The sequence below is a fragment of the Diplotaxodon limnothrissa genome, linkage group LG15 (genome assembly GCF_057381915.1).
Source record: "Diplotaxodon limnothrissa isolate DT_005_m linkage group LG15, D_limnothrissa_male_GT1.1, whole genome shotgun sequence".
NCBI lineage: Eukaryota > Metazoa > Chordata > Actinopteri > Cichliformes > Cichlidae > Diplotaxodon > Diplotaxodon limnothrissa.
Window position 1 is genome coordinate 11,994,579 of NC_140610.1, and position 25,755 is coordinate 12,020,333.

At 41.7% G+C, this 25,755-nt stretch overlaps 1 protein-coding gene across 2 annotated transcripts in view; it reads right to left on the bottom strand.

Moving 5' to 3' along the window:
* Positions 1-25,755, bottom strand: part of stxbp5a (syntaxin binding protein 5a (tomosyn)) — a 110,834-nt gene that overhangs the window by 24,356 nt on the left and 60,723 nt on the right. For both annotated transcript variants that reach the window (XM_085372136.1, XM_085372137.1), the window contains exons 6-8: positions 20,488-20,551; positions 18,979-19,062; positions 2,453-2,576 (exon numbers count right to left, since the gene is read on the bottom strand). In XM_085372136.1, coding sequence (XP_085228262.1) covers positions 2,453-2,576; positions 18,979-19,062; positions 20,488-20,551 — 272 coding nt within the window. The remainder of the gene's footprint in view (positions 1-2,452; positions 2,577-18,978; positions 19,063-20,487; positions 20,552-25,755) is intronic.

A 25,755-nucleotide genomic window follows, 5' to 3' on the forward strand; every position in this document is an offset into this window, starting at 1 on the left:
CACCCAGTCTCTTCTGTCATCTTGGGGTTTTTTCCCCCCAGAAGCAGCATTGTAAAATGCTGTGCTGAAGAGTATGCAGCAAAATAACAGAAACCTATTCATCAGAGAGAAGAAAGACAAATTCAAGGACGGGGACATGCAAAGAAAGGTGTAAAGATCCTGGATGATTTACAGAATCCATCTTTTCAAACCTCAAGGGGTGTCAGTGTGGAATAAAATTACACATCCATCACATGCATGCCTATGTGTGCGCATTTCTGTATCACAAAGTACAGTGAGCAGTTGAATTTATATGAAAAGTCTTACTGAAGAGCGGATGTGACCCCAAATGCAGGTTATGCAAGGCAGGTCTGTATAATAAAGAACACTTTTTAATAACTACCATTTAATAATGGATATCTAAAAAGACAATTAAAAGAGGACTTATAAGCCTTACTTAAACATGTCAAAGGAATTTGCATAATTGCCCATTAAATACCAAACTAATTATGCACGCAGCAGTGGGAGAAACAACTAATTAAAAAGCCCATGCGGTGAAATCTTTTCTGCAACCCCCGACACATAAAATCAGCTTGAAAAACTGATTCAAAGTTGTTGTAATTTTTGATTTAATTTCTTTTCTTGTTCCCTTTTTCTGACTCTCTTGCTTTCTCTGCCCAGTTGCCGTCGCCTATTTTTCTTCCAGGTGCTTCATCTGTGTGAACTAAGTGGGGTGAGTCAGTGTGTTGGGGGACAGAAGAGTATGGATTAAATGCATCTTCAAAAGAGCAGACTTGCTTTCTGCAGGAAGTAAACAGAGGACGCACATGCACACACAAAGTAAGGAAAACAGAGGCAGGAAATAATTGAACCGACAATAATCCTCTGCCTGAAATGAGGAAACAATGATTGAGCCATGTGTAGGCAGACACTTGAGAGATGGCTACAGCGAGAGTGGCTACAGAGGGAACAACATAATCAACACTACAAGACCGTCAAGTCATCAGACCATGGGCAATCAGTGTTTTTATGTAACAATTAAAAAATAAAGTTACAATCACACTCTATATGGATGTTTGTTCCAAAGCTATATTCGAACAGGTGGCACCCAACTTTTTTGTTTAGATCCTCTAAAGCAAAGTCTACCTGCAACCCATCCACCCATATTTTAATTCTCCAGCCTAATAAACATCTCACACCCTTTAGATTTATCTCAACACTCTCCATGGAGGTCTTGATCCCTTCACCGAAAGTTTCTTCACTGTCCTCAGTCAACTAGCTTGTGAGACAATATAAATTAACTCCATATGCACTGCATGTCAAATTTCAATAATGGTGATTGTTATACAGAAACGATGTGCGTCAAAGATTATAGAAATGTTGAATCTTGAGAGGAAAAATCAGTTAGAGTTCAACTATAGTTGATTAATGACTTATGAAGTGTAAGGGCTATTAACTTCTTATTAGTGATTGTGATTGACAACAACTGGCAGTTTCTCTTTCGATGTATAAAAATAATTGTTTTGATCTCAGAACAATGAGAAAGTCCTAAATGGTGGTCGTTTTGAGCTATTTCTAAGTAACTTAAGACACCAAGATCACTTCAAACAGTTATCTAGTTTACATCAATTTAACGTGATATATCATTTGCCACGGTCTGGAAGTAGACCCAAACTGTCATCCTCAGATCAGAGAAAACTTATTAGGACAACACAGGAACCACCAAGGCTCAAGCCTGCCATGAACTACAAACAGGTGGAACATCAATATAACTGCCCATAGTGAAATGAATTTTACATCACCATGGACTGAGAGGGTGCCAACCAAAAAAGAAGCCCCTACTCCACTGACACCTTTAAGCTTGACTGAAGGTTTCGGCTGCCCACAGAGATAACCCAAATGCCTTGTGAGGTAAAGTTTTATGGTCATATGTGACAAAGATTGAGCTATTTGGTCATAATGACAAAGGTGTGTTTAGAAGAGTAAAGGTAAAGCTTATAAAGCTAACATTATACCAACTGACAAGGTGGTAGCATTGAGCTCTGCAGCTGTTTCGCTACCAGTGGTACTGGTATATTGCACAAAGTGGATGAAATAATGAAGAAAAACTCCAAATTCCCCAGGAAACCAGCCAATTCAAATGAATTGTATCAATGAGCGGTGAAATATCCAGCAAGAATTATGCCAAAAGCTTTTTAATACCTACCAAAGGCATCTAGAAACTAGCTAAGGGACATTTAACCTATCAGTGAGTGCATGGTGTATGTAAATATTTGAGGCAGCACGTATACCTTTGACCCTGTCTGGATTAAAGGAAAGACAAAATAAAGTCAAACTTCTTCACCCAGTTCTAGTCATTAAAAATGTAGGAACCCTTGAAAAAGACCAGTTCAAGGAAATCATTACAAGCCAAAAAATTACTGTGACATTGTATGTATAAAGTGTGTGTGTGTGTGTTTTTTTACTTCCTTACCGTGTGGTGTGATTGTCTGTATGGGCTTGCCCTGGCCTCTGACGTTCCATATGGTCAGAGTTCCATCTGAGTGACTGCAGATGAACTGCTTGCCCTCGTGATGCCAGGCAACTGAGTGGATAGCCTAAGAAATGACAGGCAGGAAGGCAGGGGTTGGGGGCAGTGGTTTATTCGAATGAAACCTTATGTGCCAGCATGCAACTTGCACACTACAAGTTTGTTGCATTACCACAGCCATATGGTACATGACTTTCATACGTGGCTTAAATGGCCGCGACTTTGCACACTTGCGCAGATGGTTGAAGTGAGATAAAAGAGCTCCCTGGCTTTAGAAAATTTCCTGTGGCACAAATGCATATATTAAAAGCTTTCATAGGAACCATTTGTTGAATGTGAAATAAAGAAAAAAGAAACCCCAGCTAGATGGTTCCATTAGCAATATTATTAACTTAGGAGTCATATTTCATAAAGATACAGCATTACTCTGACAAATGTGTCCATAATATTCAATATAATTGAAAAACCGCTAATACTTCAATCAAGACCATATGGTTTAGCATGAATTACTGTGGAAATAAGAAAAAAAGTATTTCGCTTTGACTCTAGTCCATCATTGAGAGCTAGAGGAACAATAGAAGCTTTTTAAAAGGTTAAAAAAACTACTAAAAGGAAATACAGTTAATCACAAGCTTAATATCAACTACAACAGTTACAGAAAAGGTTGCAAAAGAGGAAGTTTAAGAGGTGACCTTTAGTTAGGGCTTCAAAACCGAGAAGAGGGCACAAGTGAAGAAAATAAAGACCAAATGGAGATACAGATCTGTGATTCACAGACAAGCTAACAGATAAAGAGAATAATGGGGAAAGACAGACAAGATTGAGAGAGCTGGTGCCCTCTCTGTCCTCTCATCTTTCCCATCATCTGAACAGTCCTGCTGCTGTTGTAAGCCTGGCTTGGGATGATTTATGTACTAGCAACAAAACACAAACACATCAAAACCAAAGTGTATCTGCAAAGGCCAAGCTTGCCCTTTTGTCGTCGTATTCAATGCTGATAATTAAAACCAGCAAACATTTTGACATCAAACCATATGTTGGCTGCACGATGTGTGAAGCCGACAGCCATCCACATCAGCCCTTTAATATTTAGGGCATTTTGTCTGAAAATCCCCTCGTTGTCACTGGTCCCACTCGCCTTGTGTCCTCGGCGCTGCTGCTTGTCTCACATTGCTCATCTGAAATGAATGACTGCCTCTCTGTCAGAGCTGATGTGAGTGCATGGTCAGGTTAAGTCAATCTCTTCCAATTGCAGCTGCCATTTATTTAGGTGTATATCAATTTTGCCTTGAGTGTGTCATTAATCATAAGCAGTGCTATATGTCAGGCTCACCAAATCTGCTGAGTTTTAAGAAAAAAGCTGCATGAAAGGGAATAGCATCAGTCAGCGCTCTTATGGCACGCTCTGAGCGGTGTACCTGTTTTGTGTGCTCCAAAGTGAACAGTATCATACTTTTGCTTCCTAGTTAAGTGTGTGGTGTGCTGCACAGACTCTCCTGGCACGTTTTATGAAATCATAAAGACTGAATCACCTTTATGATCACACTGCTTGGTTTTAACAAACTAAAGACCAATCAGAGACTGAGATCAGTCTGCTATAAAGCGTAAAATAAACCCCCCCCCCCCATGTGCTCTTGGTTCTGAGGTTTTCTCATGGAGATTTCGTCTTCCTGAGGATTGTTAGAAATAAATAGACATGATGACTAACGGCTTCTGTGTCTCTTTAAACTGGGGCGGCGGTGTGGAGAACATGGTGGGGATGGTTGGATGCAGCAGCCCAGAAGGAGAGACAGTTTGACAGCACTTTTTTTTCACTATACACCAGTGATTCACTGGTGTATAGTGGCAGGTGGTGTGGATGTAGTTATTTGCAGGTGTCTCGAATACAGTGCGAACACATCTCTAATTTTGTCAAATGTTTAGCATCCCACACTGTGGAAATGAAATCAATGTTCCAAGTTTTACTTTCAGTTATAAGTGCAGACTGTTCTCCTGGGGATCTAAATTCTGTTGTCAACACTAAAAGTATACTTATGGATAGATGATATCTAATAATGGATACTGGTATAAACTGTCTATGATTTTCCCTCAATGCAGTCCAGTCCACTTTTGAATATTCCTCCCTGGAAAATTCACCCATTCTGTGTTACCCTGACACTAACAGACTTCTAGAAATCTATCAGTGCATTGTTCATCACGCCAGTCCCAAGAGGCAACAATGCCCTGTGCTTAATTGGAAATGAGCAGGATAATTGAAACACATGGCACTCATCAAATCAAACAATACCAATTAAAAAGGCTAATTTCATGATTTATCACATCAGGTCAGTTTTTCACAGATTGGTCTTTGGGGGCTGAGAGGATCCTGTCTACATTCATCACAGTTACACAAGACCTCCTCACACAGACACACAAATACACACTCGCGACAAAGACGCTAACAAGCATAGAAAACAGGAGAAAACAAACACATTAGTTTTGTGTCACAGTATGACCCGAAACAGCCCTGAAATATCATTGGCTAACCCTAAATGACACTTTACCTTAGAGTAGGGCTGTGCGATATGAACAAAATCTCATATCCCAATATAAGAATTCTATCATCCTGATAACGATATAAATCACAAAAATGTAACATTTTCTGTAAATTCTGTGAATCTCGGGCAGCTCGACTTGCGGGAAGTGTTTCCAGCTGCGCGTCATGTAGCTGGAGTCGAGTGTTTTAACAGATGCATGAAACGATACATTTTTAGACATAAGTTGTAAAGGCCGCCGTTTTCTTTGTGAGTATTTATTACACGGCGTGCTGCGGGGAAAAGCCTGGGCCCTGTGCTTCGTACGTCGCTTACTACATCCAAGATCAAATGAAACATCCAAGACCAAACCATCGCGCTAACCGTGAGCGCGCTAATCCGGTTCCCCGAACACACCTGCTGTTGACGATTAGTACAGCTGGACGCAGTAATGTGACATCACTGGGTGTCGTAAAAGGGGCTACGCATCGATAGTAGAAACATTGATCGGCAACCCTCTGATTGGTCGGCGAAAATGTCGACGGAGCGCGCTCGGCTCGGTATTTTTCGGCAGCAGAGCAAGAACTCTTGAGTGAGGGATTTCAGGAGTTTCAGAGTTTAATCAGAACGCAAGGGAACACTGCAAAGGCTGCAAAAGCAAGGAGCGAGGGCTGGCAGGAAGTTGCTGACAAATTAAACTCGTAAGTAATTTAATAATAACAATAATAATGGAGTGGATTGATATAGCGCTTTTCAAGGCACCCAAAGCGCTTTACAATGCCACTATTCAGTCACTCTCACATTCACACACTGGTGGAGGCAGCTACAGTTGTAGCCACAGCTGCCCTGGGGCAGACTGACAGAAGCCAGGCTGCCATATCGCGCCATCGGCCCCTCTGGCCAACACCAGTAGGCGGTAGGGTAGATTTATTATATTACACTATATTATCCAATATTATATTACATTATATTATAATGTGTTATATTTTATCCTCTTTCACATTAGAGCCACGACAGGACCCACTAGAACATGGGAACAGGTAAAAGTGAAATATAAGAATATTCTACAGAATGGTAATATTTATCACTTATATTGCTTTTAGTCTCTTGGAAAGAGACCCTGGAATAATCTGTTTGTTTATAACAGCAACCAAGAAAAGGGCAGAGCAACAAAAGACAGGTGGTGGTCCTGCACCCCCTCGTCAACAAGTTGGTTAAGTAAATAATACCCTCACGGGAAAATCGATATCTCTCTATGAGCACACTGTCGCGCTGAGCTAAAGGATCCTGTCTGTCCCGCAATATACGCTGAATTCTGAGGACTCTCCTTATCAATCTTGCACCTTCTGCAATGGGTGGCTCGCGTATACGGACAGGACATGGCTGCGACAGACTTCCCAAATCCACCTTCGCTTTTATAGCCGTGGTCTCTCATCTTGATTACACGAAGTAATTTACAATTGCTACTCTGAAATATGAATTACATCTGTAATAATCACATACATGTAATAGAATGTTAATAGTACATTTCCCTTTTTTAGGAAATGACCTGTGTGAAATCAATAAATGGATCAGGTGCTGCATTGTCTTTAGTTACATTGATGTTATTTATTTATGGTGAAACAGTGGTGGAATATCGCTGTTGCTTTCGTATGAATGACGCGGGCATACCTGCGTGGCCGCGATCTAATCCTGTTTACATAAAGTAAACCTGCTCCCCAGCAGGTTTACGCTTACGGCTCTGTTGCTATGACAGCAAGTCCCGGATGGGCTTCGGGGAACCGAACGATCCAGGATCACGCGAAATCGTCAACAATCTCATCCAGCTAACTCACTTAGCGCGGTACGAAGAACAGGCCCCTGTTCTAACATTTGAGTCTAAGATTTATTTTTTTTAGCACCTGGCGGCTCTTTTTTACTTCTCATCCGTAAATAAGCTGCTCTTTCACGTGGTTCAGTTTATTTTGAAAAGTCTCAACAGGCTCTTGAGCTTTATTGTGAAAGGTTTATGTGGAACATAAACAAGCGGACACGTGATGGTGTTGTTACCGTCGTTGTTGCTAACCACAACACATAAAAACAGGCGCTTGTCCGTCCATAGTGTGGTTATATTAAATATAAGAGAAAGAGAGAACTTTAGGAAATTAATATAGCCACTACAGTGACCATCAAAACAATGAAAAAATATTGCTGTAAATAGTTCATTTTGCGACACCACGAAACAAACGATAGCATAAAATGAAACAATAGACGTTTTTATGTCGTCATCCGATATATATCGTTATATCGAACAGCCCTACCTTAGAGCAAGACTTTACACAGAGTACTCAACATACTGCTGTACCTGTTTTTGTACACATAAAAACACATACACACACACAAGCAGTCACATACACACAGCAAAAGTAATGCGAGTCAAGCAACACAACCAGCTTAATCTGAACAAACAAGGCATTTGGAGGCAAAACGTCAGCAGTGATTTGCAATGAGCAATCCATTTTTATTCAGTTATTTTAAATCCACATTTTCTGCTTTTGTGTTGCAAGATGCTCGTTACATAAGTCTTGAAAGAAACAAGCCCCAGTGAGCCTCTTATTTACACATTTAGATTTGTCTCTGTATTATGAAGATGATTCACCATCACTGTTTCTGACTGAATAAACAACTTTGGAAGCACAATATACTGTCAATCTCTACATAACCAGCATAATCAGACACTCCGAGTATGATGGCAAGGTGGCAGTGTGTAAATACCAGTCTGAACGAAAAGCTTTTTTTCTGTTCAGAGAATCAACAGGTTGAATTTCTTATTCTGCAAAACTCAAACTGGATCTTCTTGAGATCTTTTATAAGTTTTTAAAGAATTCTAAAAAGAGTAAACAGTCAGTATCCAACATGAAAGCGTGGATCCATCCTGCTTTGTATCAAAGGGTCAGGCTGCTGGTTGGGGTGTAATGGCTTAACTGCCACAGCCTGCCTGAATTTTGTTGCTGGCATGTCCTTTTCTTTATGACAACAGTGCACAAACAGTTAAGGCAGTTCTGAAGGCGAAAGGGGGACCAACCCAATATTTGCAAGGTGTACCTAAGGTGAGTGGTGGCCAGTTGATAACATGCTAATGTTGAAAATAAACTCCAAGTGGAGCCTCACAGAGCTGTTGGCATGGCTGTGCGGTTTACTTGTAAACAGGGTGTTGTGGTTTTTTTGTTTTAAATGAGTAAAAATGACCAAATCAGTGAGATATGTTACATGTTCTTATGTGGGGTTTTTTAATAGTCTGAGCAATTGATGACTATTCTACAGAGAGAAAGACTCATCCAAATGGTTGGGATACCACCCTGAAACCTCACAGCTGGGATGATTATGTGACTCACGTGTTATAAACAGCAGCTCGTAAACATCTCTAAAACAACTTCAGGGTGGGAATAAGCATTAGAAAACCAAATTCACCAGCAAACCAAATGCATGGGAAGTCTTGTTACGACATTACACTTATGCATTTGCATCCACTTTATCCTGATGGATGGACTCCCTAAGAGACTGACCATCATGTAAAGAGTGATACTCTCACCACTAATGGGTATTATGCAAGCCTTGCCAAATCACCCATGAGCTCTGTACAGTTAAGTTGTCTGTCTGAAATCTCAACAGGTCTTAGGGGGAAAGAAAACACTTCCTAATGAAGCCACACTTGTGTCAGATAGTTTGCAGATCATTTTGTAGCATTTGTTTTTAATCTTAAGGGATAAGCAGATGGGAGGGATTCACTGCGAGAGGACGCATTAAATTAAGATAGCGGAGCTGCCCATCACAGAGAATGCTGCAGGAAATGTGTGGAAGTCTTATCTGCCAGGTGGATTTTTTTTTTTCTTGTCGAGAATCTCACCCATCCGGTTAGAACAGTGCCGGTCTGATTCAACAGTATTAAAAATACTGGCAGGCTGTTTACAAAATGAATGTTGGAATAAAATATGTTAACAATGCAAATTTGTCCACAACTGGAGCAGGTTATTGTTATGTTTTATTTAAATTCTAATAATTAATGCTTCGTGGTTGAGGGGAATATGTTTTCCAATTTTATTGTTATTGTTGCCCTTTATTAGTAGCTGCGAGAATTATGACCTGCTCCTGCACAAATCCCTGCAAATATTTTGTCCCCCAAGTTTTTCTCTTGTGTTTGTGGACTTTTCTTCAGATCGTGGCGTAGGTGCTAAGTTTGGGTGCGCTTTGTGTTTGCGCGTCCTGGTTATCGTAGTCGCAGTCAAAGTAACCAATTTCTTATTTGTCCATTTGTGAAAAGAAATAGAAAGGAAAAGAGGAATGGGGAGAACAAAAGGAAGGGTAATAGGGAAAATAGAGTGCCTTATCTGTGCAGCTTTGGCTGGACATCTGTGACAAAAGCCTGAACAGGTCGTGCCTTTGCAGCTATAGAGACTGACTGCCAGATGCACTCCGAAGTTGAAATCAATAAAAATAAACTGCAAGCTGCAAAAGTAATGTTTTTTTTCCAGGGATACTAAAGATGTTTACTTGAATTCTACGCTAAATTCTTGTGAATAATAGCAGGTGCTGTGCTCCCTACTATATAACACTGTATGGCATCTATACACCAAAATACTACTAATTTTTTTTACTGTAAATGCACATGTATGCGTGCAGAAAGGAATGTTCATCTTTCTTAAAAGCTCCTTTCCTTCATTCCTTTCTGCACACAGTGGAAGAAGGCTGTCTAAATTAGTGCAATTAAACAATAGGCTTACTGAAGGGGAAAAAAGGATTACAAATTCCATCCATGCATTCAGTGTGCGCCACCAGGACACAAACACAGAGGGCGGAGGGAAGAACTAACTCAGATTTGGCTGCAATATTAACCATTCATCAGGTTTTGAGTCAGATGGAGAAGAGCGAGGCAGGGTCACAGTGACAGATGCTCTCTGGCTAGCACTCACTGGAAACCCATACTGCTGATCCACAGCTAATAATAGACAATCCACTGAAAGACACAGAGTTGAAGGCGTGCTCTCTCAGCTCTTTAGGAGCTTGTAAAAACAAGTTTTATTGCCTTTGTTTGCCTGAACTCTGCTGGAAAGTGTCAAAGTTTTTTCTTTGCGGTACAGGATAAGTTTGCTAATTTGCTAACTGTTCTTCAGTTTGTCAGCATCTGTAATTTCCAAATGCTGCCTTCATATATATTTTTTTAACAGAAAGAATTTCATTTCCTCTACTTGCACAAATTATACAAAAACGCTTGCAAGACATGTTAAAAAATGTGGCAGGAAAACAGGAAGTGGCATTGCTCATTATCTCGATCTTTTGAAATCAAAGACCACAGACTGCCTTTCAGCTGTTTAAACATTCGCAAATTTCCATCAAGAGTAAAATACGCTTTAAGATGTCTGTGCATTTTCTAAAGTCTGAATCCATCACCGCGCGGTCTGCTGGCTTACTCTGCTGTTGAAAAGGAGAAGACGAAAAGCTTCCTTGTTCATTTCAGTCGACAACTTTGATACTTGGCAGGAAGCTTCTAGGCAAATAGGGTTTGAATGAAAGCACGCTGGAGGAAAAAAAAGCACGCGCGGCAGGAAGACTATAGCTTGGAGAGGATGTGAGAGCTGGAAAAGAGTTACTTCACAGTATTGTTTGAAGAAGCTATGTGGAGTTTGCATAGAGTCATGATGCCAGTAAATCACAGCCAGCGAATATAACATCGCCTGCAAATCCATGCATTATCAGTGGCTTACAATTAATGTTAATAGTTTCATTTATATTGAGGTTAACAAATGGATGCTAATTCTATTTATGCTTATTATTAAGGTTACAGTGGGTGGCATTTTAAAGCATATTATAAGAAATATGCTTTAAAATATAGACAGAAAATAAAAAGAAATTAACTGCAGTGAAGTCCATTTTAAAGATACCTGACCCTGGAAAACATTTAGATTTAGTAGCCAGGGGAGTAACTTCACCACATATCAAATGAGATGAAAGAACAGTTGCATGTTGCAGGCCCTTTTTTTAAGTCAGCCAGTGAAAAATTACATTGAAGCAAGACATAACACCCCGCCCACCCTCTAGCTCAATACCCTGTCCCTCAGTTCCCACCCAATCTAACCCCCCCAGTCCCTGGGGAGGTGTATCTGCGAGGGTTTGGAGAGAGGAGATGAGCTCCTCTGGGAGATTCAATACTAGGATCTGTAATGCCCAGGAGCAGTGGGAGGATATTAGCTTATCTGAGAAAAGGATGTAGGGAGAGCAAAGGCAGAGAGGCAGACAGAGTAAGAAGGAGAGCTTCATACATACTGAACATACAAAATCTCCACCTCTTTTTTTTTTGTATTTGTATCTTACAGAGTGCCAACAAGGTGAGCATCTACGTGAGTGATACGATAATCTCATTATCTTAAACAGACTAGCCCTTTGTAAGGCCGCAGACACAGCTGCATGGCCGTGTACATGCTGAGTCAGCATGTGTGTCTATGTGTGTTCTTACAGCCATTCAGCTGGCTTAAGCCTCAGTAACAAAGTTATGAATGAGAGGTCCTATTCATAGAGATGTTTCGCTCCTACCAGGAAGTCTAAATCATGGACTGTAGGAGTTCAGACTATAATCAGATTGAAGGGGAACAGCTAGGTTTGATGTAAAAAGGCAGATATTTCTTTTACCGACTAATAGCATTAAATTAGTCAAATTTAACTCATACATTAGTAGAATTTGTGGTTTTTTTTTAATTGCAAATCAATAAATTAATAGAGTTTAGAAAGCAGAGTAAGTGATACAGTGCATGGCTAATATCAGCGTTATTAGTCATGTACTGCTTATAAGATGAAAGCAGTGAACATGAGTCTAAATCTTAGTTTAAAACAAGATTTCATTACAATGTGTCATGGTCCTGGGTCTCTTGACCCAGCGTTTTAAGTTTGAGTTTATTTTGTTCATTAGGTTATCTAAGTTCATTTGGTTATTAGACTCCTTGTGTTTTCTTCCCCTGTATTTAAGCTTCCCCTCACCCTTCGTGTTTCATGCTGCGTGTCTTATGTTATCAAGTTTGTATTATTATGCCTAAGTGTTTCTAGTTATTATTTTCCCCTCGTGTTTCCAACCATGTTAAATCTCCCCTGCTCTTCATGCGTTTCATGTCTGTGTCTTACGTTGTCAAGTTCGGGTTGTCATGTCTATGTCTCATTATGTTTCCTGTTTTATTGTGAAGAGGTCTGGTGTTCTGTGTTCATCATGTTCAGTTTTACTCTCCCACTGTGACGTCATTATGTTCATGTGTGCCAGCTGTTTCCTCATGTGTCTCCACTTCCCCTAATCACCTCCTGTGTATTTAAGTCCTCTGTTTTCAGTGTGTGATTGTCAGGTCGTCTGTTGTCCACGCCATGTTTCCTATGCCATGCTTCCAAGTTTCTTGTCTAGGTTTTTCTTATTGTTTGTTTAGATTTCCCAGTTTAGGTTTGTGTTAATTTTGCTTCAGTTTGCCTTGCCCTTTGTTTGTACCTTTTTTTCCAGCCATATTAAACGGCTCGCTTTTTGTTAACATTCAAGTTTTGTTCCCTGTTCCTTGGAGTCTGCATTTTGGGTCCTTTTTCAATTCATACAGTCTGCCCTCGCCAGACTGTGTCAGAACGACCTGACCAGAATGGACCCAGCAGACATCTTTGAGGATTTTTGGGAGTTCAGCACTCGTGTGACCATTCTCCATGGACAGTGGAAAATCTATTCTGCGTGCAGACAGGAGAGTGAGAAGGAGTCAGTTAGAGTTCAGCTGTACCGGATTCTGTCTGCATACCCGGCTTACATGGAGGGATTGTCGGAGGATTTGCACGGCTTCATCCGCACCGTGTTGCCAAAGCAGCCCCCCAGCATGCAGACTGAATTACTCCAGCCCCTCTGTGACGCAGCCCTCCCTATGCCAGCTATAGGAGCTAAAGTTGGCGTGTTGAGTCTCCCGCCTGTCTCCATGTCCATGTCGCCACTGCAGCAGACAAGTGCTGCGTTTTCCTCACCTCAACCGGTGGCTGCTTCCAGCGCTACATTCATCTCAGCCGTAGCGGCGCTGGTCTCCACGACCATGGCTTCCAGGAGGAGGCGGCGTCCAGGTCGTCACCACGGCTCACAGCAACATGAGGTGGGTGATTGTATTCTGAATCCACGCGTTTTTTCTAAGGACAATATTGGAACAAACACTGCCTTAAAGGTTCATGGGCATGTTTATGAAATGACTAAGACTGAAAAATCACCAGCCAAGTCTTCCACGGAATATCTTATCCCTCTGCACAATTACCTAGCATCCCAGTGTATTGATCATGCTATGAACTTTGCTTCCAAGAAGCCAAATTATAAGACTGTTTGCACTGGAAGTGCTAGCCATGAGGCTCAGCTAAGCTACTGTGGGACCGAGATCCAGGCCAGGTTGGAGCCAGGGGCTAAGTTGGAGTTTGTGCAGCCTTTTCCTGTGTCTGCTGGAGGGCCCGAGGAGCCCGTCCAGCACCATGCCGCGTCGGCTGGGGGGCCCGAGGAGCCCGTCCAGCCTCACGCCTCGTCAGCTGGAGGGCCCGAGGAGCCCGTCCAGCCTCACGCCTCGTCAGCTGGCGGGCCCGAGGAGCCCGTCCAGCCTCACGCTTTGTCAGCTGGCGGGCCCGAGGAGCCCGTCCAGCCTCACGCTTCGTCAGCTGGAGGGCCCGAGGAGCCCGTCCAGCCTCACGCCTCGTCAGCTGGCGGGCCCGAGGAGCCCGTCCAGCCTCATGCTTCGTCAGCTGGAGGGCCCGAGGAGCCCATTCAGCCTCATGCTTCGTCAGCTGGAGGGCCTGAGGAGCCCGTCTGGCCACCTTCTGCTTCACCACCTGTGGCTGCAGCGCCACCTCCTGCGGCTCCCGTGCCGCCGCCTGCAGGACCACCACCTGCTGCGCTACTGCTTGCTGCTTCTACGCCTCAGCCTGAGGACGACGCCTCACCTGGTTCTGCCACACCTCAGTCTGAGAACTCATACGAACTCATTTCACCCACTATAGACTGTGTGTTGCTGCAACTTGAAAAGCAACCTGCCTCGTCAGCTGGAGGGCCCGAGGAGCCCGTCCAGCCTCATGCCTCGTCAGCTGGAGGGTCCGAGGGGACCGTTCAGCCGCCACCTGCGGCCGCCTCGTCGTCACCTGGTCCAGCTTCGTCAGAGTCTTCAGCCTCGTCTGGTCCAGCTTCGTCAGAGTCTTCAGCCTCGTCTGGTCCAGCTTCGTCAGAGTCTTCAGCCTTGCCTGGTCCGGCCTCTGCTGCGTCTGGCCCTGCCTCGCCTGGTCCTGTTGTGCCAGCTGGAGGTTCAGCCAAGCGCGCCCAGCATCCTTCCACGCCATCGCCTGCAGCGCCGCCACCTGCGGCTTCCACGCCGTCGCCTGCAGCGCCATTATCTGTGCCTGCCACGCCTCAGCCTTGTCTCCTTCCACCTGCCAAGCCACGTCCAGGTCCAGCACGGCTGTTTCCGGAGCCTGTCAGGACAGCCTGTCGACGGAAACCAACCAAACCATCCAAGGATTATCGTCCACGCCGTCGACCACCCGCCAAGCCGCCCGACAGGTCTCGTCCACGTCACCGCCGGCCGCGAGCCAAGCCACCCGAGTGTCGCCAGCCATGCTTGCTTCTCCACTGCCGCCTTCCACATGGCCGGCCCCCTGAACCCTTGAACTATGGACTACTGTGCCATCGGCCTCCAGGTCGGCCACCTGAACTACTGTGCCATGAACTCCTTTTCTGCCGAGATCATGGTCGCCCTCCTGAAACAGGGTCTCGGACTCTTAAGCCCTTGTGTTTGGACTGAGTGCTTCAGATTCTTTGTTTTTGTGGTTTTGTTTCAGGCCCTCCGTCCTGGACCCCCGCCGCCCGCCCTGGGTGGGTTGTTTTGGTTTTGTTTCATGTTTGTTTTCTTGTTGCTGCATTTCTTTGTTCATGGTTTTGGGCGTCTGGAATCCGCCCTTGAAGGGGGGGCTCTGTCATGGTCCTGGGTCTCTTGACCCAGCGTTTTAAGTTTGAGTTTATTTTGTTCATTAGGTTATCTAAGTTCATTTGGTTATTAGACTCCTTGTGTTTTCTTCCCCTGTATTTAAGCTTCCCCTCACCCTTCGTGTTTCATGCTGCGTGTCTTATGTTATCAAGTTTGTATTATTATGCCTAAGTGTTTCTAGTTATTATTTTCCCCTCGTGTTTCCAACCATGTTAAATCTCCCCTGCTCTTCATGCGTTTCATGTCTGTGTCTTACGTTGTCAAGTTCGGGTTGTCATGTCTATGTCTCATTATGTTTCCTGTTTTATTGTGAAGAGGTCTGGTGTTCTGTGTTCATCATGTTCAGTTTTACTCTCCCACTGTGACGTCATTATGTTCATGTGTGCCAGCTGTTTCCTCATGTGTCTCCACTTCCCCTAATCACCTCCTGTGTATTTAAGTCCTCTGTTTTCAGTGTGTGATTGTCAGGTCGTCTGTTGTCCACGCCATGTTTCCTATGCCATGCTTCCAAGTTTCTTGTCTAGGTTTTTCTTATTGTTTGTTTAGATTTCCCAGTTTAGGTTTGTGTTAATTTTGCTTCAGTTTGCCTTGCCCTTTGTTTGTACCTTTTTTTCCAGCCATATTAAACGGCTCGCTTTTTGTTAACATTCAAGTTTTGTTCCCTGTTCCTTGGAGTCTGCATTTTGGGTCCTTTTTCAATTCATACAGTCTGCCCTCGCCAGACTGTGACACAATGCTGTTTAACTTGCAAGACCCAATCTCAGTCAGATAAATGCTAGGTCCAGAGAGAGTCGAAGCAGCTCTGACACCATCTCTATTTAACTGTCATGTTTTCTGTTATTTACAGAAATACACTGTTACCTTATAAAGCCAAATAATCCATTATTTAAAAAAAAGTGTATCTGTTTTTATACAAGAAAACCACTGTGCTGCTTTACAATCAGACATGAGCACATGGCACTCTACTGTGTGAATCATAACCGTGGTAAAATATGTATTTAACAAAGTCTTCTTCTTTGTAAATGACACAACACATCTTCTGCAGTGCTACCCAGAAATGCTTTTAAAGCTTTTAGAAACTACTAAAGTTTTACATACTTAAAATTCCTAAATATCAGCCCGTGCCAGCACTTCATTTGTAATTTTACACCCTCTCATACTGTTTGGGTGAAATTTGGCCCGTTTTGATATTTGACAACAGCAAAAAATATCCTAAATTGACCCAGAATACAAATGAAAAGTGAAAATATTTTAACATTTTGTACTGTTACCTTGTACATTTAGGCTGTTCTGGGTCAAACTGAACCTGTATCTATTTTAAATGGATTTTAGAGCCACCAGTGTGAGTAATACCAAGGGAAATGGTGGTTTTAGGAAATCTTGAAATTGTATTTTCTTACGGGACAGTGGTGACAGAATCTAAGGGGGATTTTGACACTGTAACAAGAACTGTCTGTGTTAGCCTGAGCTCCTGCTGAGACGGGCACCTGCTGGTCTTTGAAGGATAATGGGCAAACCTTGAAACAGCGAAACAGAACAGAATACGGTGTACATAAGGGGTCAGGCAGAGGTTAGAGAATTTCTTGAGAGATGGTTCCTGGACACTTGAGATCTATAACAGAGTGTTGCAGTGGTTATCACTCTCACCTCACAGCAAGAAGGTTCAGTTTGAAGTTAGAGCTGGGCGATATGAGATTTTTTCATATCACGATATGTTTTTTTCATTTCAGGCGATAACGATATCTATCACGATATAAGCCAAATAACTATATTTGTAAGATTTAAATGTGCCGTTGCTCACAAGTAAAATGTGAAATAATCAGCAGCTTGTTTTTATTTAAATATTTATTTCCCATAATAAGTTCAACAGGGTAGATGTACTTAAGGAACATGAGACTTTTTCAGATAAATAAAGGCAAATATTGCAAACTACACAAAAGGCAGCCGCTAAAGCGTTTAAGTTTCAAAATAGAACAAACAAAACAGACTAAATTGTCAATTCCACTTAGAAACAAAATATTAATTCTAAAAATAAATCTTAGTTTGTTTTACAGAAGAACAGACAAAACTGACTAACTTTTGTCAATATCAAACTGAGAACTAAAAGGAAATTCTCAATCTCTCCTTGTTGTATAGCTGAGCTTTTCAAACAGTTTTAACAGTTACTTTAGTCTGACAAAAGCCGAATGACGAATTAGCGCTTCCAGTCAGAGACTGAGGCTACGTCCACACGTACACGGGTATTTTTGAAAACGGAGATTTTCCGTTTCCGTTTTAAAAAATAATCCCGTCCACACATAAAGGCAGAAATGAAGGAAAACACTGCTATGAACATGCCAAAGCAGCAGGTGGCGCTAGATTCCTAACCGTACCGAAATGTTGGCCAATCAGAAGTCTAGAAGCCTCGGTGGGGAAAAAGTAAACAAAGCTGGGGCATAGAAGCAGAACCGAGTCGTATGTGTGGACGGACAGTAACTGTGTGTATATGTAAGCATTTAAACACTGCAGAGAGTAGAATTAACAGTAACAGTATTGTAGAAATTCATTTCACCGAAACAATAATGTGGCGCACAGTGTGACGCATGCACCAGTTTATTGTATTTCCAGACTTGCTTTCGGCACAATTTACAGTGCACGCTACTCTGTTTTTTGTCAGACTTGAAATAGCCGAAATACCTTCACACTACGGAACTTCTATGGCTCTTCCGTTTGACAATCTCTCCGCCATTGGAACCATCATCTGTTTTCTCTTCGGTCACGCTCGGTTGATTTTTCTAGTCGGCACACTCATTTCCTCCATTACGCGCCGGCTCCATTACCCGCTGGCTGCTTCCCAAACAAACACACGTGCGGCTTGGCACTTGTGCTGTACGTAACAAGTCACGCGACGTGACGCTGCGGCTGTGATTGGTTTGGCTCTGCGCTACTTAATTTGGATTGGCTGACTTTTTTTTTTTTTTGAGGACAAGAGCGGCAAGGTCTATCGCGATAGCTTGATTTCTCTATCGAGTAAAAGTTATATCGCGATACATATCGTTATCGTTCTATCGCCCAGCTCTACTTGAAGTATATGGACTAAAGTGCTGCATGGATGCATATCTCAGGTGGTTAGTAAAACTATAAAAGCTCTACGTGAATGTGAGTACATTACATTTGCATCTAGGAGCTCCCACAACGTAACAAAATAATCTGAGATTAAAACAGAAATCAAAAGAGGGACTGGGTGTTTTGTTTATGATACAGCAGTGAGAACAGAGTTTAACATTTACAGAGGTTACACGTGTTTTCCATGATTTATGTAAAGCAGGACATAGTACTGCATAAGAGTAGATATTTTCTCAAAAAACAGTAGTAATTAAGGTTTAATTATCCATTAATTGTCCATTTTTAAGTCTAAATTTCCAAATAAACCTGTAGATCAAAACTTGATTTAGACACTTATAATGAGAGAATTCTTGGCCTGTGTCAAAATGGACCCAGACCATGCTGTGAAGACATAAAATATGAACAGTGTGTGAGGGATAAAGAGGAAATATTTTGTCTTTAGCTTGACAACACAAATCTAGTTAGTGATGGCTTATTTAAAAGTTATTCTCTTATTAAGCAAATTCTGGCTTCATCCTACTATGAAGTCAAACCTGACAGCCCCCCTTTCTTATTGAGGTGAAGCAGAGACTAGAAAGTTTTATCTTTCTTATTTTATCACCCTGCCAGCACTCTTTTTGTCCTCCATTGTGTGGTTTAAAGCACAGACAAGAGAAAGGAAACACAGCTGTAGTAAAGTATTTCAAACTCAGGTAGACACACACACACACAGACCAATACACACATTCACAAAAATGTATGCAATTCAGTTCAGAATATGTGATTTCACTTCCAGTCCTCGTATTACATTTTCTTAAAATGGAAGTCAAATGAATGCTGGAAATCTATTAGAGAAGAAAAGAAATCTGGGATATTTGCCTACCTCATCATATGTGTAGCGATAGTCTGCCTTCTTTGATTTGAGATCCCACAGGACCACGATCCCAGACTCAAATCCAATTATAAGCTGGAGAGGAAGAGCGACAGGCAGTCAGTGAGATAGGTAGGAGAGATGACAGACAGGGGGATAGAAAAGACCCCATGATGGGCAGAAAGAGAAGTAATACGTTTGACATTCAAGCACAGCGTGAAAGGAAGTCAGGTGTAAGAAGACTACAGCGGCTTAGGAAAAAAAACCTGCCCACCCTACTTCACAAAAAATGATATCAGATAATACAAAAAGAGCTGTAGAAAAAGAACATGATGCTTTAAAAAAAATCTGAGCTTATTCACAGAAAAATACTTCCCGCACTCAGTCTCAAAAATCATCAAAAATCATCTGCATTTGTGTCAAATTCCTCTCATCAATTAAAATAACCAAAACAAATATATACAGTAGTTGTCCTCCAGCACCTCATGGGTGCTGTCTTGTCAACTTATATCCTTATATACTTATCACACGCTGTTTAAAAGGCATGCTGATACATATCTGAAGAGTGGTCAAAGTGGTCAGCACAACCTGCATTCAAATTAAACTATACTCTAAATGGGGCTACACTAAAAAACTAAGTAATGCTTTCTCTTGACTCACCCCTTGTTTCTTCATATTTTGCATCCGAGGTGCCAGACTTCCTGTAAATTATTTTTAAAAGTGGGCTTAAGCTGTAATTTTCCTGGCTTTCTGAAGCTCTTTCAAAGTTTTTCATTGTGCACTGACTGCTTTTTCACTCATTGGCTTTCAATGAGGCATTCTTAAGGATAGGAAACAGGAAGAAAGGGCCGAGATGTGCCAGTTTACACAAGAACTGGCCTGAAAATTAGAGGCAATAGGTCTTATGGTGAGATCAATACCAATTTAAAAACTCTGGTGCAAATTATCATCAGTACGCTGAAAAGTACCCTCAGATGTTGATCCACCATGCAATATCATCTGGAAAGTGTCTGATTGGCAAATTTCAACATGGCAATGATCCCAAACGCACTGCCAATGTAGTAAAAACATACCTGGACAGATTAAATCCAGGTGGAATCAACCACGGAACATTATCAGTCATGGCCTCAACAAAGTCTGGACCTGGACATTGTTAAAGTACTGTGGGATCATGTTAACGGAGTCCTTTAGGAAGCCTGGAGAACTATTCCTAAAAGTTACTCAAATAAATTACAAGAAGTGTTGCCTAATAGAGTTCAGGTAGTGTTAAAGAATAAAGGTAGTCACATTAAATATTGACTTTCAAGCTTGTTAAAATTTTATAATCTGTTTGCTTTATATACTTTATATACTGTGCAATCCCTGTATGTTTCCATGTTTTAATAACTCGCTGCACATTTATCCAATTTCTTAGAAAAATATAAAGAATTGTGGGGTAATTCAAGACTTTTGCACAGACTTTTGACCAATGTAAGCTTTGCAAGATATTGCGATTGGGTGCAGAAAGCCGCTGATTCTTACCTTTCCTTCATCCATGGGGTTATCACTTATGTGAACAACTGGTCCAGGATGAGCCTTAGAGGACCTTGTAAGAAAGATCAAAAAGACAGACAGTTTTTTTTCCCCTTTAAGCCAGGATGGAGAAGACAGGCATCATGTAAGATTTACTAATATGACATGGTCATAGCCCTCATCTTAACCCCTAGTGAGGGTTAAGATGAAGACCGAGTGTCTTTGGACTTGTCGAAGAGGTCTGCTGGGAGGACAGAGCTGTCAATCATTCCAAGGCTCTAAAAGGCCGTACAAAGAAATAAGCTTCCTGAAGGTTGTGATGGATGACTCTGTCAGGCCAGGAAGTCCCCAGTGGCTATGTGTATGTGCATCCACGTGCTGATATGTGTGTCCATTTGCATGTCAGTGGAGATGATAGAGCAAAAAGTGCTCGACAGCCTCTCCTCTCCCCCTGCTGTCTGTGCTTTACCCTCCAGACAGTCTTATGTCAAAACTCCTCTTTCTGTGAGCCACATGGGAGCCAAATGTACCTAACCTGCCCTGCCTTAAAGAGATGATGTGGACAGAGGATTGCCAGGCAAGGTCACTGCTGAAAAAAGTGGTGACTCTTGGAGCCTGAAACATATCCCCAGCACCGTGAAGCAAGGGCAGGGATGCCTGACAAAGAGAAGGAGAGGAAGGAGCTGCAGCCAAATGTAAGTAATGCAAAAATGAGGCAAGGCTAAGTCGTTGTTTTGACCTATGCCTTTGCATATTTGTGACAGCGGAGGACACGCTGATGACAATATCAAAAATGTAAAAAAGATGTACATATTTCACTGGAAACATATTTTGGATGGAAATCAATTAGCAAGGGATGAATGTTAACTCTGCTCATTCGATTTAGCTTAGCATATTTCCATGAATCTATGAATATAACCAAAGGGCAATAGAAGGGAAGAAGAATAGACAACAATGTGTGTGTGTGTGTGTGTGTGTGTGTGTGTGTGTGTGTGTGTGTGTGTGTGTGTGTGTGTGTGTGTGTGTTAGAAGGTAGCAGTTAGTGGGCAGGCAAGCAGTCATTCAGTCATCTCTATATTTAGCCCGTTAGTGCTGGAGCCTTATTACCTAAGCTCTGCTGCAGCCAGAGTTGTTGATTTATCTAATCCCCCCTTCACTGCCTGTGTCTCAGCGAACAGCAGTCCACACCCGCGCACACATTTGTGTGTCAGTGCAATTAAGACACATCTTAACATCTACCCCATCTGTAAACAATCCCCCTCAATGCCACAGCAAAATAGTACTCTGTTGCCAAACTACAAACTGCAAGTTCCCCTCCGTCCCACATGGTTTACTTGGGGTTTTAGGGTTTTTATATATAATGTTCTCTGTGCTTCCCTTGAGACTTCACAGCAAATCTATTTTGTTAAAACCTGTTGTCGTACAGTAAATAAACCAGAAGTGAACATATTTACAAAGTTCACAAAAAACCCCAACACATTCAGGTTTGGAGATAAAGGAATCACCATAGCAACAGAGGCAGGATGGGCAGAGCGCGAGCAGGCTCCCAAAAATCATCCACAAGCAAACACACACATGCACACACACACACACACACACACAGATACACGGAATGGTGAGATGCTATACTGTGCATGTATGCCACTGTATTTGTCTCAATATATGCTTGTGTGCGCAGAGTATGCTTGTATTCTCATAGTATGTTCGCATTTATCACATTCTTGTCTTTCAAAAACTAAGTGAAGGTTTTATATGTCACACAGACAGACACGCACACACACACACACACACGCAGAACCAACAGCAAGAGTAAAACTAAATACCCCGTGGCAAATATAATGCTTGTTCAGAACGTCATAAAATCTTGCAATCCCCCCCACCCCGATACCTTCAGCCAGTCATCTGTTATAAAGCCTTACTGCACCAAATCCTTCTCTGTATATCAAACATTCTCCCTACCCAGCAATGCCTTTAGCGCATTAAAGAAAATGGCCTATTACAATACATATGTTGCATGCATGCGCATGTGCACTGTAAAGCAATTGTCTTTGCGTGTATAATGAACACAGGAGTGAGGGGGTATTTAAGCACTTGTAAAGGTAACACCTCATTGAATTTAAAAGCATCTCCTCGGCGCTGACACACCCACATTTCCTCATTCACACGCAGAGAATATAGCAGTAACTGAACTCATAGGACGGTATAATTTCAGATATTATGCATTTAGAAATGAAAGCACAAAAAAATCATCGAGCATACCTATTCAACAGCTTAACTCCAACACTGACACATGCCCACACAGTGAAGTCCTGAACATCTGGTGTCATCATGGGTGACAATCTCTCAGGCTGCAGAGGCGCAGTCAGCATGGCAGTGCCTCTGCGGCAACATGGCTTGAATAGCCTATTCGCAGCCTGCTGATTTCTTATGTGGCCTGATGTGACCTCAACAGACCACGCGTGTTGTATGTGTGTATGTGTGTGTCTACTATAGCGTCATTTTGTGTGATTCTTTATGTAAGCATTCATGACAGCTACATATTTTTCCAGCATAGGATCACGTTCCAGACATCAGTCCTGGCTTAGCTATACTAATTCTGCATAGAGAGCTGCTTCCTCATCAAAACTGTAGCCTCCTGAAAGAGACCAAAATCAGCAGAGGCAGCCATGAAATGGTAATTGTTATATTATTGGAACAGATTTACTTTTTTTGGAGACGTGCTCTCATTCATCTTCTTGCCACAGGTTAGAAAATAGGTGACACATCTCGGATCCGTTTCTTAAAAATGAAGCTACCACTAGACATCGATTGGCTTAGCTGAGCACAGCTACACAATATCTGCCAGAACTCGCTCATAATCCCAACATCCGATGGCATAAACCCCTATAAAAAGGTAACATGTTTTTTTTTTAGAGAAAGAATAAATTAAATTTTAATTAGTGACATTTAGCGTTACTGCTAGGCTTGGTTTAAGACAGGGTAGCTGTTTTCTGCTGCTTTCTGTCTCTATGTTAAGCAAGCATTTTCAGTCATATTTAATGTACAGAAATAGTCTTCACCTTCTTCATCTTTCCTAATGTCTTCACCCTCTAGCAGGCCACAAGGCCACGAGTTCCCTCCATTTAAGTTGTCCCCTGAGCTTGCCCTCAGGTGTAGCTCTGACACAACAGTTCTCTTCCAGATAATTCAGGGTCTGCCTGGTTTGTTTTGGGGGGGTTTTCCCCTGGTGAAGTCCAATTAATGACCCAACCATTTAAAACATTCCAGTTTTACTTTACTGCAACGAGAGTCTTCCACTCTAACTTTCCGAAAAACACCAAATACAGGTATTTAAAAAAAAAATCTTGATGTTTTACGACCAAAAATCTATTTCTTTGGTATTGAAAAAAGATTAGAACAAGAACCAGACTATAAATATGTGTAGGAACCAAACAAAATTAACCTGTGAAGTGACTTATTTCTACCCTTAATTAAACAGAATATCAAAAGGATATGTATAACAACAAAAGATCACTGTACCGGGTCTACAAGCGGTAGCACAGCATTCCTGAAGTCCCAGTACATGGCTAGGGGGATACTCCCAGCCATAAATCTTCTCTAATCTATTTTAGTACCAGCTGAGGATTTCACACATGCATATAAACAAAGTGTGCAGGAAGTATTCATGTAAGAAATTTTTTTTTAAGATTCAACCAAGTATTTATACTAGCTGCAGGGTTCGAGTGGGGGAGCAGGAGGAAATGAAAGTGGACAGAACAGGAGATGCCTCGGGTCAACATGTTCACGTGAACTATGTGTCATAGTAAGCTCTTAACATTTGCTCCAGTCCCACTTCTCCTTGTCTCTCTGCACCCAGTGACTGTTTAGCTGATTTAACACACACCAGCGCACACATAGTCACTGCTAGATACATACAAAACAGCTTCAAACTGTATATTCAAGTTAGATGAAAGGATACGTTGAACACTTAAACATTCAATAACTGCATACCCTCCTACACAACTAGACAAGAAAAAGGAGCTGTGTTAATATCAGAACAGTTAACAGCCACTGAAAAGGATATAATAACTCAATCTGAAATCATGGAGAGATGTATTACAAGTACGGGGTACTTAAAGAATATGCCTTTTTTCAGAAATTGTTAACTTGGTTATTTATTTATTTTTCTTGTCTTTTTCATAATTCACTTTTTGGGGGAGGGAATGTAATGCCACTGGGAACGCAGCAGTGGAGTGATGAGAATGTAGGGGATCCTAATGGAGTTAAGTCTTTGATAGGGATGCTTAGTAGAGCACAGTGGTACACATTTTGCATGTATAAAGTTTGTGTATGCTAATTTATGATTAATATACTGCAGTCAAGTATATCATATATGAAGGATTAGCCTAATTCTATTTAACCTCCTAAGATCCTGACTCTTTAATAGCATGCATTTTTAATTTCTCTTTGCTATTTGGGCTGATCAGGACCTGATGAATGCGAAAACAAAGAATTACATGATTTTTGATTTTTTACCTCATTTTTGTTTCTGAGAAAAAATGAGATCTGTATATGAGGACATTTGCTTTAAATTTCGATAGAACAGTGGCAGTATAACGTCCTCGTAAGTGGATATCAGGCCGTTGTAGAGCAAAATTTAGCATTTTGGTCTAGACAACCCAAAATGTGATGTCGACATATGTGGACGCCAGGTCCTAGGAGGTTAATTTGCTTTCTAGTAATGTTGTAAGAAGAGCTTTAACCAATACAGAATTATTTAAGACCAATACTAATACTGATATTCCAATACACTGGCTATTTTCTTTCCTTTCAGACACACCCAAAAAAAAGATTTCCCTGATATTTATTATATTTGCTTGTTTAAGCTCTTCTCGGATCAGCTGGATATTGTGTTTTTGGGGCATTCAAAAACACGTGTGTGGCTAACAAGGAAGTTGGAGAGTGCCTTCCAATGACTAAGGCTACGTCCACACGTACACAGGTATTTTTGAAAACGGAGATTTTCCGTTTTAGTTTTTAAAAAAAAATCCCGTCCACACGTAAAAGCCAAAATGAAGGAAAACGCTGCAAGGAACATACCAAAGCAGCAGATAGCGATATATTCCTAACCGTGTAGAAATGTTGGCCAATCAGAAGTCTAGAAGCCTGGGTGGGAAAGAGTAAACAAAGATGGTGCATAGAAGCAGAACTGAGTCTTATGTGTGGAGAAAATCTCCACCCTGGCAGGAGTTTTTAAAACACAGTTTACGTGTGTACGAAAGCTGCAAACGCACAGAA